Raw genomic sequence first — 12,820 nt, 5'->3', positions numbered from 1 at the left:
CCCCCCCGGAGCCTTTTTAGGCTTGCCAGTGAGAACAGGCTCAAGGTACAATTGCAAAAGCATGCCTGAATCATTGCATTTGAATGAGAATTATTATGAAATCACCTATGTTAGAGAAGAGGTCAAGAAAAGGGAAAGGCACTGATGAAAGATAGCCAGAAAACAACCCCCGAAAGAGAAGCTTGCCTAAAATTGTAACACCAGTGCCCTTTTGGCTCACCGTACCATCCATGTCACCTCTCTCCTATTAACACTCAGCTAGCAGCAGAAGCAGAGGTAATAATACAAATACTAATTTTCCTATCGTTAGCTCTTCCAGCTTGGAAAAAAAGAGTGAGAAACTGCAAATGAGCTCCACTGAGCAATGCACCCGCAACGCAGACCTGCAAAGGGGCTCCGGCTGTCACAGGGAGCCGGCACATCTTCGCCTCTCGGAGCTGGATGAATGGGTTTAAATGTTCAACATCAAACCTGGTTCGCAGCAACACGTTCCTATAATGAATTTTAGGCATGGGGACACCTGGATTCTATTCAGGGCGCGATCGCAGGTAGGTCAGATCTCTGCCTCGTGCCTCAGGTTCCCTACCTGGAATCAGGAGATAATGATACCCCTTTGTAAGCGACTTTGAGCTCTATGGATTAAACTTTTGCTTTGAATATATTCCACGAACCAGATCCTCAGCCTTGCATTAAGGGATGTAATTACGAAGAGGTCAGGCATCTGGGCCCCATGTGTTCAGGATTTAATAATATTAATTGAAAAGGCATTTGGGCTCAGATCCTCAAAAGTGTTTAGGTGTTTAAAGCCCATCATCTCCAACAGCAATCATGCATCTATAACTCTTTGGAGACGTAGGGTTGTAGCACAAGGATTCAGGGGGGGTCCCTCAGATCTGTCGCCGACTCAACCCACGACATCTGCATCTCCTAACAAAGCACAAGGCTTGGGTTCGCCAGAACAGATGATCAGTTCAAGCAAACAGCCATCAAAATCAATTGAGATAATGGGTAAAGGATCATCGAGTGTAAAACCTTGGACAGTAATTCCTGACGAGAACTTGTGAAGGATAAACCATGACAGTGGGGTTTTGCCTGGTCTCCTAGGAAAATGAGATTTATACAACCACACAGCAGCCTGTCTGCCCTAATAACCTTAGAGCCTATTTCAACTTCACTCAAGTTTGACATCAAAGTCCAGAGCCAGAAATGCCACATTTTTGCAGATGTTGTAAAAACAGGCAGCAGAGTAGAGAGAAGAAAGACGTTCTTCATGTTTTTCCTGGAGAGAGAGGCAGAGAGGGCTCAAAGCCATCAGGGAAACCATCTGGGAGTTCAACCTCATAGGATATATGGCTTCATTACTGGCGTTGCACGGTGCCCTGATGGCCATGGTCCCAAAAAGCTCTATCCCCTACAGCGTTTATGTCGCTACAGGTAGTGAGAACGTGAGCAAACCCTGGGAGTTGCCTGACTTTACCTCGACTGGCACGTCCCATGCACATGTTGTCTGGCGTTACTACTTCTTGCTTGATCGTGAAGTAGTCTGTCTGAAGGGATTCCGTCTGGACTGGGTCACGCAGGATGACCGAGGGATAGTCGTTCTCGTACTTGAGGGACAGGAGCTCTTCTGAGCTGATGGGATGGAGGGTCTGGTAGGACTCTGTGATGAAGCTGGGCTCGGAGAACTCGGAGGGAGGCACACACTGTGCATGCTCGATGCCGTAACCTTCAGGCAGAACAGGAGCGTCAGAAAGCAACACAAACACCCCAAAGAAATGAGAGCATTGCTCGCTCCCGCTCCAGTCTCCCACAGCACCATCAGATTTGAGGTCTATGGTGCAAGAGGAGACTGTCTTCAGATATAAAATGCCTGGCACAACTGGGCTCTCATTTTGAGTAAGGTTTGTAAAAGCTGCAGAAAGATGGTGTCTTATAATTGCAGCGATTTAAAAAAATAAGCCATCCTCCAAGCCACCAATGTGCGTTACACCTAACTCCTCTCAAGCAAGCTCTAGTGGGAAAAAAGCTGGAAAATCACAAGAGCATAGTCTCAGCAAAGGAGATATAGGACAAAGAAGTTCCATTGATGATTATAATAGATGAATCGCTTCCATGGTCACCTCTCGTCACTGGTCAGAGCCTGGAATCCTAGTTCAGGTGAGTTGGATGTTTTTGCTAGCTGATGAAATACATCACAGATTCCAAACGCCCTTAAAGAACATCTCCAAATCAATGGCAATGGGATGTGTGGCAACCTAGACTGATGATTTGCCTCCATCCTTGCTAGGCTCCCACCTAACAATTCAGAATTAAGCCTTCTTCCCCCACACCACCCCTTTTTTAATAAGTTTTTAAGTATTTTTAATGTTCTCATGTGTTGAGGTCACTTTTTAGGTCTGCTGAGCTACAGCTTCAAACAAATAGTGCTTGCAAAGTCGGATCATGGGGTCTCAAGACAGCCACCAAAAATAACAGGTGGCTTCTAAATAAACCCAAAACCCTAGAAGAGGCAAAATTACACACTTAGCATGCTCTGCCACGACGGAGCAACAACTGCATGGTTCAGTCCTCAGAGAGAGGCATAGGTGGAACTTTCATGCCCAGAAGCACCAGAATGATACTGGTAATTGAGACTTACTAATGAAGTAGTCTGAAGTATAGCGGGATTCTGGATATGTTGTATTCACTCCATTTGCTGGGTACGGTTTTACCTCTTCTGCAAAGAGAAAAGGAAGGAAATGTCATGTGTCCATAGGCATATCGTGCTTCGCAAGACTTGCTGTAATGCACAGAGGTCTGAACTTCCTAAAATGCTCCTCTCCGGGTTAAACTGGGACATTCAAAGGAACAGAAATTGAGTTAAGAGCTGAAATCCCACCAAAACAAGTGTTTAATGCACTTGAGTTCCTTTGGGAATCCTTGCTGCAGGCATGCCCAAATTTAAACACAACAAAACAGACCAGCAACAGCTTTCTCAATCAGAGGTTCCAGGTGGTTCTGAAATACTGGTTTCATAATTTCCTTGCTTGCCTTAATTTCTGTCGGCTTTCATGCACTTGAGGATTGCTTATCACACTTACATGTATGAGCTCATGAAAAAAACCCCACCCTACAAGGACAGCTTTTTTCCTGCAAAAGCCTCTATTTTTAGATCAGCAGTAGGTGTGTGCAAGCAAGTGGGTAATGCATACCAAAACCAGCTCCTACGACCCCAAATTAATGCCAATTCCCAGCCTACACAGCACCTTTTACCTTCCACCTGATGCAGGCAGAGGATGGCATGCTCATAAGCTTTGTCGCGCCGTCCATCACCCAACTCCTGATACATCCTCCACGGCGTATATATGGGCAGCATGCAAAATTTTAGCCTTTCTATAGGCATAATTCACCAAGAAAGAGCACATATCACATCAAAGCATAGATTCTCTGCTTTCCATTGCTTTTTCTGAGCATTCTGGGACTCCCGGGCTTGGCGCTGAAATTGCTTTCCCATGTAAAAGCCTCATTGCTCCTATCCTGACCAGTTTTTCCATGAACGCCTTACTCATTCCAGTACAGCATGCAGGCAGAGATACTGGCACAGGAGATTTATTTTCTTTGCAGAGGGTAACCAAAATAAAAAAAAACCCACACAGACAACTCTGGGTTATGTTTATTTCTGCCGAGGCTAAAGAGAAGGGAACCAAAGATAACGCACGTTCGCTTGCAAGGAGCCTAATTTTGGCCCACTCTCCTGGGGATTGCAGGGTGGAAAATATTCTCTAACAAAAGGAGTTTTTGTGCAAACAGAGAGACCTAATGAGAAACGCTCTTTTCCTCTCCCCACGGTGTCTGCCAAGGGGCAGGGTGGGTGACCACAGAGAAAGAGAGCAACCTTCAGCTACGTTTACAGTCAAGCGGAAGGCACTGCTGACTGCTGGTAAGTGAAGAGGTTATTTTAGGAAGAAATTGGGAAAAATAGGCCTGAAAATACCCAAATCCATGGAGGGAAAAGTCACCCATCTGCTTGCCGTTTTTAAACCCTGCGCAGCCTGCGGTACATGAGTCACTCTCAAAAAGCCCTCACCAGGGAGGCACGTTAGCTGAAGGGACAGCAAGGTCACACGCTGTCCCTGCATGACCCGATGCCGGCGGTCACACAGCTACAGGTAAAGTCAAACATCTGGGGGTTAACCACCACCGGCATCAACACCCCCAGTGCTGACGGCGGGTGGCTGGGGAAGACGGAAGAGATGGGGACTGGGCAAGTTGGGCCTTGACTCCATGGGTCAGCCCGGGGAAACCTTGATCTCTGCACGCTTCACATCCCCAGCTGCAAAGTGGAGACAAGAGTCTCCTCTCGCGTGGGGAGAGACGTGGCAGGGACAGTTTTGGAGCATGCTTGTAGCACCAGCACAACAGAACCCAGATCTTGTCAGGGGTTTGGAGATGTGCTGCTAGTCAGACGAGTCCCATGACTTACAGAGAACAGCAATTAGTCCTTGGGGTAAGGCTATTTCTTGGAAGCTCTTCATCGTTACTCTCCAAATACTTCACCGATATTTCCCTTCTGGGAAATGAGTAAAGAACCCACCATAGAAGCTAAGGCTCAGACAGCTTATGCAAGAAGTGACAAAGTCACCAGTAAAACTGAACTCAGAATGGAGATTTCTTGGTTCCCAGGGCTATATCAGCCGTGTTGAGACAAAGAAATTCAGCGTTTTCTTTCGGAAGAAAAGCTGCAACAGGCACAGAGATTCCCAGCTTCTTTGTAAAAGCTCTTTTATCTCAGACCTTTTGCATCCTCCCGACTGCAGCATCTGAACGTGTGTCGATGCTGTAAGGGAACACGAACCCGACTTTGCCATGAAACTACAGCACTGAGTTCATCTCCATGCCATGGGGAATCTGCAGGAAGGAGCTGCAAACCCAGCCCGGATGCCTCAGTCGCTATCTGCGGCACATCGCGCCCCTCTCCCGTGGGTCACAGCTCAAACAAATGAAAAGGGGATGGTAGAGCTGCAATGCAAGCAACAGCTTATAGCACGGAGAAACAGGAATGACCGCAACGTTTTGCTCTGTTTGGTTAAGCTGCTTGCTGTTGATATAAGCACTCAATAAAAATTACGCAGAACGAGAAGAACAGAACAGATCCAGAGTGAAAGAGCAGAAAAACAGCCTGTCGTACACAGACTCTGGGAAGAGCTGTGTTTACCTTTTGCAAACCACAGGTAGAAGTAAAATTAGTAATCAGCAATTAACATCCATTTGTCAATGGTTTCCTGGAAGTCATAACTTTGCTCCCCCTCCCCTTCCTGCCACCAATACAGGCCCGTGGACAAGCACGCAGGGGTCGGTATGACAGCGCAAGGGATATTCCAGGAAAGCAAAGAGCTCTGAGCAAAAACGAGCTAGAGAGAGAGCCCAGATTTGCTGCTGCTGCGGCTCAGTTAAAGGCGTTAAGCTCTTCACCTGCTCTTTCAAAACCATCCCAGGTTAGTGTTGCTTGGGCGATGAAAACCGACACCCAGAATCAACGTGTGGGTCCCCAATCAATGAAAATTAATGGCCTTAATTAAATGCTGTAGTGCAGGGACTGGCAGAGGTGGCTTCTCATGTGGGGCGCCACAACCACTCTAAACAAAATGTCATTACACCTTTAGGGTCATGAAACAAAGAAAAGCAGCTTCCAGTCACAACTGGGAAATTAGGGTGGGATTTTGCTGGTATTGTTGTATGCAGTTCTACCGGAGGAAGTAGTAAAATTCACCACGGGAGCATAACGAGCTGAGGAAGAATGATTTGGAAAATCCCACCGTCGTTTCCAGGCAGGCAGAGCGTCCCTGCCCGCTGTGCATTCCCGCCAACAGGCCAGCGCAAACACCCTTCCTCTTTAAAGCAGCGCCAGGATTTGCATTGCCCGCTACAGGTTGGGATGCCCGTTTGAAATCCTACTGGAAAGTTGGGCTTTGAAAGCTGCTTTTGTTGGGATTAAAGCCCAAGGGGAACACCTCACTGCAGAGCCAGACTGTGAGCCAAGGTCTTTGGAAAGGCCCAAAATCAGGCCAGCCACGACAGCATGAGCCATTCACCTGGAGACTCCAGGACTCACCTTTCTGCAAGATCTCCAGATGTTCCCAAAGGATATCTCCCACAAAGTCAGGTGCTAACTCCAGGAAGCACTCCTTGCCCAGGGCGCAGAGGGCAGCTCCGTTCATGCAAAACTTCTGGAAATCCACTCCCTTCAGGCTAAACTCGTTCACCGCCCACATCACCCAGTCCCGCACGTGCGTCTCCGTCCACTGCTGGGGATCTGCACAAACGGGTTGTAGGAGAGATCCATAAATGAGCAACCACAAGCCATTTTCCCAGGAAAACAGGACCCAAATGGTGCTACAGCTGCACCTGCACTCGCACAGCCTCATCCCAGAGAGACTGGCAGTCTGTTGGCGTAAGGGTAAAACATGGGGGGGTAACACCGTACTTCCAGTTTGGATCGGATTTCCAGACAAATTTCGTGCAACAGACAAGCTTTACATTTGCCTGGGACTTTTAACAATCCCACCAATTCTCTGACCTCTTCTCCCACCCATTTCTCCATTTTGCTTGGTTTCCCCCTGCCATCAGCCTCCTGTAAAGGGTCCACGCTCCTTCTCCATATAGCGGAGACGATTATACGGAAGTCCAGGAGCTGTCTCCAAAAGGAGACGGTCCCCAGAGCTGCAGGAGCAGTCACCCAGAAGAAGTCAGCAGGACAGACGGGCACAATCTGCCAGATAGCTATAGTTTGCAAGCGATACCGAAAGGTTTTCCCTGTATGTCCGTATTTTTTCAGCTGAAGCTGCCAAGAAGCAAGGCGATACTACCTGAAGAGGACCAACAAGAGAAGGGCAGCCTGGCAGCAGGACCCCATCTCCCAGTCGCTCACTGGGAAAACCAGGTCTTACCTTTGGGGATTCCCAGCCGCTGCTGCTCTTTTGCGAAGCCGCTGAAGGTGGCTTTCAGTGCCTGAGACATCATTTCTTTGCTGCTGGGAGTTAATAAAGGCACATCGGCACATTCCATATCTGAAAGAAGCAGGAAGAGAAAAATGGCCATAAGGACATGGGACTGGGAAAGACGACAGAAGCCTTCATAATGCAACAGTCACTGAATTGTCAGAAAAACAGAGCAATCCATTTCCCTTTTTTCTTCTGAAATTTTCACACCCCGACCTATAAATCTAAACCCTGCAAGTCCATGAGAAGACTTCTTCAATAGAATAAAAGTAAGTGCGCTGAGAGCAAGCCTGTGCTTTAAGGGCACAGACAAGCCATGTCCGGGACGATAGGTTACATGGTCTCCCTACGAGTCACCCGTGAGTAGGCTACTGGATATTCAACAGTGGTATCCAAGAACATCACAGGCTTCATCACCCCAGGTGGCATCTGGAGCTTAGGAGATGGCTGAGCAGCTCCAAACACCAGTGAAGGTAGAGAGTCCTATGCCAAGGAGAACAAGAAAGCAGGAAGAAGTGCATCTCTGAACTCCCACTCCACCTGAATTCCAGCCCAAAGAAAAGCAAGAGGGGAAAAAAAAGCATTTTTAAAGAATCACGGGCAATCCTGTAAAAAAGTGAGTTGACAGCAGGCTGAGGCAGGATGAAGAACCGGCAGAAAACCCATTTGAGGAGGGAGGGAAAACAAAGAGCTGGAAAATCCCACATTAGCACAGAGTTACATCATGCGCAGCCCGTAGCAGGGAGCGACACGATTCGGAGTGAGTCACCGAACAATGCTCAGCCAGCCCCATGGGAGAGCGCGGGGCCAAGCCAAGAGCCGGGCCTTGGACTAAGTCCTGATGAGAAGCAAAGCTCTTCCTTTCTTTTTCTTTTTTTCCCCCCCTTCTTCTAATTTATTTGGAAGGAGGCAGATATTTGCAGCCAAAGAGTCTCATAAACAAAAGCAACCGTTTAAAAAAAAATAAAACCTCCTCAATCTGAATAAAGGTTTGGCTCTTTTTCATATATTTTAAGCGTTCCTGAAAAACATTTTTCGTGGAGAAGAAAAGCCTCGTACAACCACCATCTCCAACGGCTGAACTTGATCGCTCTGCTATGTAAACCTTCCACCTGAAGTCGGTTTAGCACGGCAGCCTACTCTTCTCCGTGGAAAAATGACAACATCAGCAAGCTTTTTTGGTGTTTGCGTGAATGTCTGGATGTAGACATCAAAAGTCAGCGAATTCGCTGCTTTGTGGGAATCCCAGCCACCTTGGCTTACCTTCCGCTGTAAGTTAATTTGAGCTCTGATTTAATAACCCATTATACCTGCAAAACGCGAGCGCTCCTTTCAAGCAGCATGAGCGCATCCCTAACGCAACAGAGAGTCAGGGCCGGGACGGCGCTGCCGAGCACGGCCGCCCAGTGCAACAGCACTGCTTTCCAGTATGGCCCAGTCTGGGGAGCCCGCTCCACTCCAGTCCTCCACAGCCAAACTCACAGGCACCATTTAAAGTCCCAACAACACAATATTGGCGTTTTTTTTGGAGGTGGGAATCTGGGGGTTGGGTCAAGCCCTCGCATGCAGCACAGGGTGAGGTTGACCATGCTGCAGAGCATCCTCAAACCATCAGCTGGGTGCACCCAATGCAATTCCACTGCCAAACCAAACCCAACCGCTTTTGTGTCTCTATCTTTGCACCTTCCCTGCTGTCCCCCAAAAAAAAGACACCACGCAGAATCACCCCTGCTGTTTGCAGCTCGGTCACCGTTACTCACCAAGGCGCTCAAGGAATGAGCTGCACGACTCTTTGCTCAGGTAGGACTAGTAAAATCCCCAACACAGAGCCTCTGGGGACCTGATTCCTCCCCCCTAACCCCACCACATAAATCAAGGATTCCCTTCCACAGTGGAAGCATCGGAACCTTCGAAAGCAAACAATACACTGAAAGGCTATTTGGCAAATTACACTTCATTATTTACTGGATTTGGCCGGAGAGGGCATGGAAAAATGAGCAGGCACCCTCGCTATCTCTGTTCTCCATCTGCTGCTTTGAGATAACAGTGAGAGAAAGTGGTTCAGTGCCCCTTTCCCTTCATCCTCATGTTACATTTTAATGCTCTGCTTTCCGTACTCTGTGGTTATAGGGACCACCCAGGAGTCCACTCCCCTCCGCCGGCTGGTTAAACGGCAGTTCACTGCTCCCGGGTGCTATGGGAAGATGAGTCAGGCTTAGGCTAAGAAAACGTTTCTAACCCCAAATTTTTACACTGAATCACTCGCAAAAACCTGCACAGAGATGACCTCCTTAGGCAAGCCACAAAGAGCAGCAGGGCAAGGTGAGGTGCCTGCAAAATGGTATTTTTATCTCTGCAACACAAGCGAGTACCTATGACCGACCCCCCCAGTTCTCTCCTGCAGGATTCATGGGGTTGGCTTCGCACATACCCAGCGAATCAATTTTTCAGTAGCGAGGGATAAGGTTTCGGTTTAGTAAGGTGAACGCTGAGCTTTGCACAAACAACACGTCAAAACAGGGAAGACTTAAAAGTGATTCCCAGGGAGAGGTCACCGGAGAAGCAAACAGGCTATTTTCAGATTTAAAAAAAAATTTTAAAAGCCAAGTGCCAGAGGAGGGTTTCTATTTAAACACCAAAATAAACCAAAATGTGCATTTCAAGGCTTCTCCTTCAAAATACGTCGGACTCGGATGATTTAGGATTGAAACAGCATCTACTTCTTTTTCCTGTTAGATCGTAGCTACTACTTAACATTTCTGCAGAAGACAAAACAGCCAAAAAGCCCCAAGCCTGCAAATGCTTGCAGAAGCCTTATTTTAGTCAGCAGCGTCCCACATCTATAGCGAAGCTCACACGTATAGAAGTAAACGTGTTCGTCAAGCTCTGCATACGTGTTTGTGGACAAGTCTTCGCCGTGTGATTCGAAAGCGACCCGGGGTGGGGGCGGGGGGAGCGGACAGTTTTTAATCTAAATTCTGCCTCTGTTGGTTTTGAGATACTGAATTTACCTAAATATCAGTTTCTTTGTTTATCTCGGAGTGTTTGGGGACCGTGAAGGGCTTCACCCAGCTCTGCCCGGTGCAACTTTGCTGGGGGCAGGGGAATTATTTCCCAGGGAGGAGAATCCAGCCCTGGCGTTGTCCAGCGCCCACAGACAAGCCCTTCACCTTCCGTTTGGGATGCCTAACAATCAGAGCCCAACAGAATTCCAGTAACAAAAGCAACCCGGGCTTAGCTCCCCCGGTTTCAGCTTTCACTGCCATCTGAAACCTGTTTCCAAGATTTTAATCAAATCTTCCTCAAATAAAACGTCTCCTTTTGTGTACCTCCCGCTGTCCGCGGAGGACACACACGCACGCGTGCGTGCGCGCACACGCGGGCTGGGAAGAAATGTATGGGCAGGAGGATTTGCCAGCACCAAACCCAGCTGTTACACCTAAGCTCGGGTTAGAAATGTCAGGGGTTTAATCCAAAAAGCAAGCGCAGCAGCGGGGGCCTGACGACCACAGCATCACATCCCAGCCTGGGTGTGCTGTATGGTTTTTACGACGCCCCTTAAAGCTTCATCCACACACGCAGTTTGCTGCCTAGATGCCATGTCCTCCTCTTGCTGCCGCCGCACTGACAGGGAACTGCATTTGATTTTCCTCCTGGGAGACCAGGCAGGGTGTTATGGTTTGATTTTTAAATACTAACAGGAGTTGCAGGCGCTCTGGAAAATTATGTCACCAGCATCCCCAGCATCTGTAGAGCAGAGATAAGTGACTGGCATTGCACGGTGGGATGGCAGAGAGGGGCATCTCTTCATCTGGTTGCAGCTTTACAGAGCAAGGGGGGATCTGGGGGCTCGTTTGAGACCCCTATTTTCCTTCCAGTTGCCTGACATCCCTGGGGATGGGATTTCAGAACGACAAGAGGCTAATAACACCTCTGACATTGCCAAGAGCCCCTGCTGAATCCCTATATGGGTTTTATGCTAAGGGGGATCGTCCCAAACCCCATCACCCCACTTGTGCTAGGTGTTGCACCAACAGAAGAGCAGCCTGGGTGAAAACCAGCCAGCAAACAGCCACAGAGGCCAAGATCACTGAGTTCATCTCCCAGCCAAATCTCCACTCTGCTCTCACCAGCCTCCGCACGTATAAACTATTTCTACACATCTGATCTTTTTAAAGGACGACAATTTACAAACTTTAGGGATTTTGACCTTAAAATGCAAACGACTCCGCCGCACGCCAAAGCATTAGCATCTGATTGCATAAGCAAAATAAATGGCAGTAAAGGGGAAAAAAAGAAAGATGCTCTGAGCAAAGGATGGGAGCAAAGTCATTTTTCAGCCGAGTTTCCACTCGGGGTCAATGCATCTTTAAAGCTCCTCTCGGCCACTCACTTTTTTCCCCATCAAAAGCCCCAGTGTGTCCTTGTCTGGTCCCTGCCTATTTTACCCGGTAGCCTGCGTGTAAATGGATGTACAGCAGGTCAGAGTGGAGCCAGCTGACCCGGCGCCCTCCTCCTGCCCTTGCTCTGATGGATGGATACCAAGGTCAGGAACCCAATGCGCTGTTGTCTCAGGTAAAAGCCCACTCCCTGCCCAGCCTCCTCTTCCCAGGCCTGAGTAACCCCGCCGTATGCTGACACCGTGGGGATTTCGGGCCCTTTGGTGGCTTGAAAGAGGCACAGGGACAAGTTTGGGAGAAGATGTGTGTCGGCTTCCAACCAGACCATTTGCAGAGAGGCAAGAAAAATCATCTCTCTGGGACTGCGCGTCCAAGGGCTGTGTAAATTTGTGCCTGCCCCCTCAAAAAAACACAGTCCTTGGGCACTGAGATAGCTGAGATGCTCCTCTGAGACCCACCCCCTGAGCAAGACAGCCACCTCGAGGTGCCCACGGTCCAGGACATTCCCCCACCGCCGGATGCCTGTGATGGAGCAGGAGGAGTTTCTCAGAGGCTCTGCAAGGAGGACATGGGTGTGCTCTCCTACCCTCTTACCATGTGTCCACGATGATGTCATGACCACCAAGCCCCCAGACTCCCCATCTCCAAGCCCGATGCTGGCTGAGCTCACTCCCTGCCCCACCGAAGCCCCTCTGTCCCAGCCTTCACCAGGATGAAAACTAGGGCAGAGTGAGGGATGGGGGAAGCTGAACCACAGCAGATTTCCCAACATCCCCCAGCTGACAGGTTTCAGCAGCCGAAAAACCTTGCTCAGGCTAAGAGGAGGCTGGGGAGAGGGGGGTCGGGAGCTGAGACCCTTCCCACGCTCCCCGACAAGCAGCCCGGGCACTGTGGAGGCACCATCTCCCCATCTCAGGTTTCCACCACCACCATCATGCAGCCCCGCTCCCCCCGGGGCAGCTTTGCCTTTCCCAGGTGCCCCCCATTCCGGAGCAGGAGTCTCGGGCAAATAACCCCGGCTGAGCCCCATGTTATTTAGGCAGGATTAGGCAAAAATTTGTCTGCACTTTTGAACTGTTTTCACAAGCGTTGCCTCTCACTCCCACGCAGGAAGGAGGAGAGGAGCCGGCCTGTTCCAATTAGGGCTCCTCAGACCGAAAGGGCAGTGAAATTCCAGGGGGAGGAAAGGGAAAGCGGGAGAGAAAGCTGGAAAAAAGGGAAGAGAGGGAAAACAGGGAAGCAAGGATATGTGGGGAGAAGGGGTGAGCAGAAGGAGAAGCATTTGGTGGGGATGCAGGGATGGGATGGGAGGAGAAGGGATGGGAGGAGAGGAGCAGGACCAGGCAGTATGGAGGGGAGATTTGACTCCCTTTCCTGCAGCAACTTGCCAGAGACTGACCCTGCTTCCCTCTGCAAAAAATGGCACAAAAGGCATAGTCATTT

General features: G+C 49.2%; 1 protein-coding gene across 1 annotated transcript in view; it reads right to left on the bottom strand.

Annotated features, from left to right (window-relative positions):
- Positions 1 to 12,820, bottom strand: part of ETS1 (v-ets avian erythroblastosis virus E26 oncogene homolog 1) — a 27,933-nt gene that overhangs the window by 12,975 nt on the left and 2,138 nt on the right. The window contains exons 3-6 of the mRNA XM_010150699.1: positions 6,927 to 7,054; positions 6,092 to 6,292; positions 2,639 to 2,716; positions 1,478 to 1,726 (exon numbers count right to left, since the gene is read on the bottom strand). Of these exons, the coding sequence (XP_010149001.1) occupies positions 1,478 to 1,726; positions 2,639 to 2,716; positions 6,092 to 6,292; positions 6,927 to 7,054 (656 nt within the window). The remainder of the gene's footprint in view (positions 1 to 1,477; positions 1,727 to 2,638; positions 2,717 to 6,091; positions 6,293 to 6,926; positions 7,055 to 12,820) is intronic.

The sequence above is a fragment of the Eurypyga helias genome, unplaced genomic scaffold (assembly GCF_000690775.1).
Source record: "Eurypyga helias isolate BGI_N326 unplaced genomic scaffold, ASM69077v1 scaffold28584, whole genome shotgun sequence".
NCBI classification, from domain to species: Eukaryota; Metazoa; Chordata; class Aves; order Eurypygiformes; family Eurypygidae; genus Eurypyga; species Eurypyga helias.
Note: the sequence above shows the minus strand (reverse complement) of the source record. Positions and strands in the feature narration are given on the sequence as shown.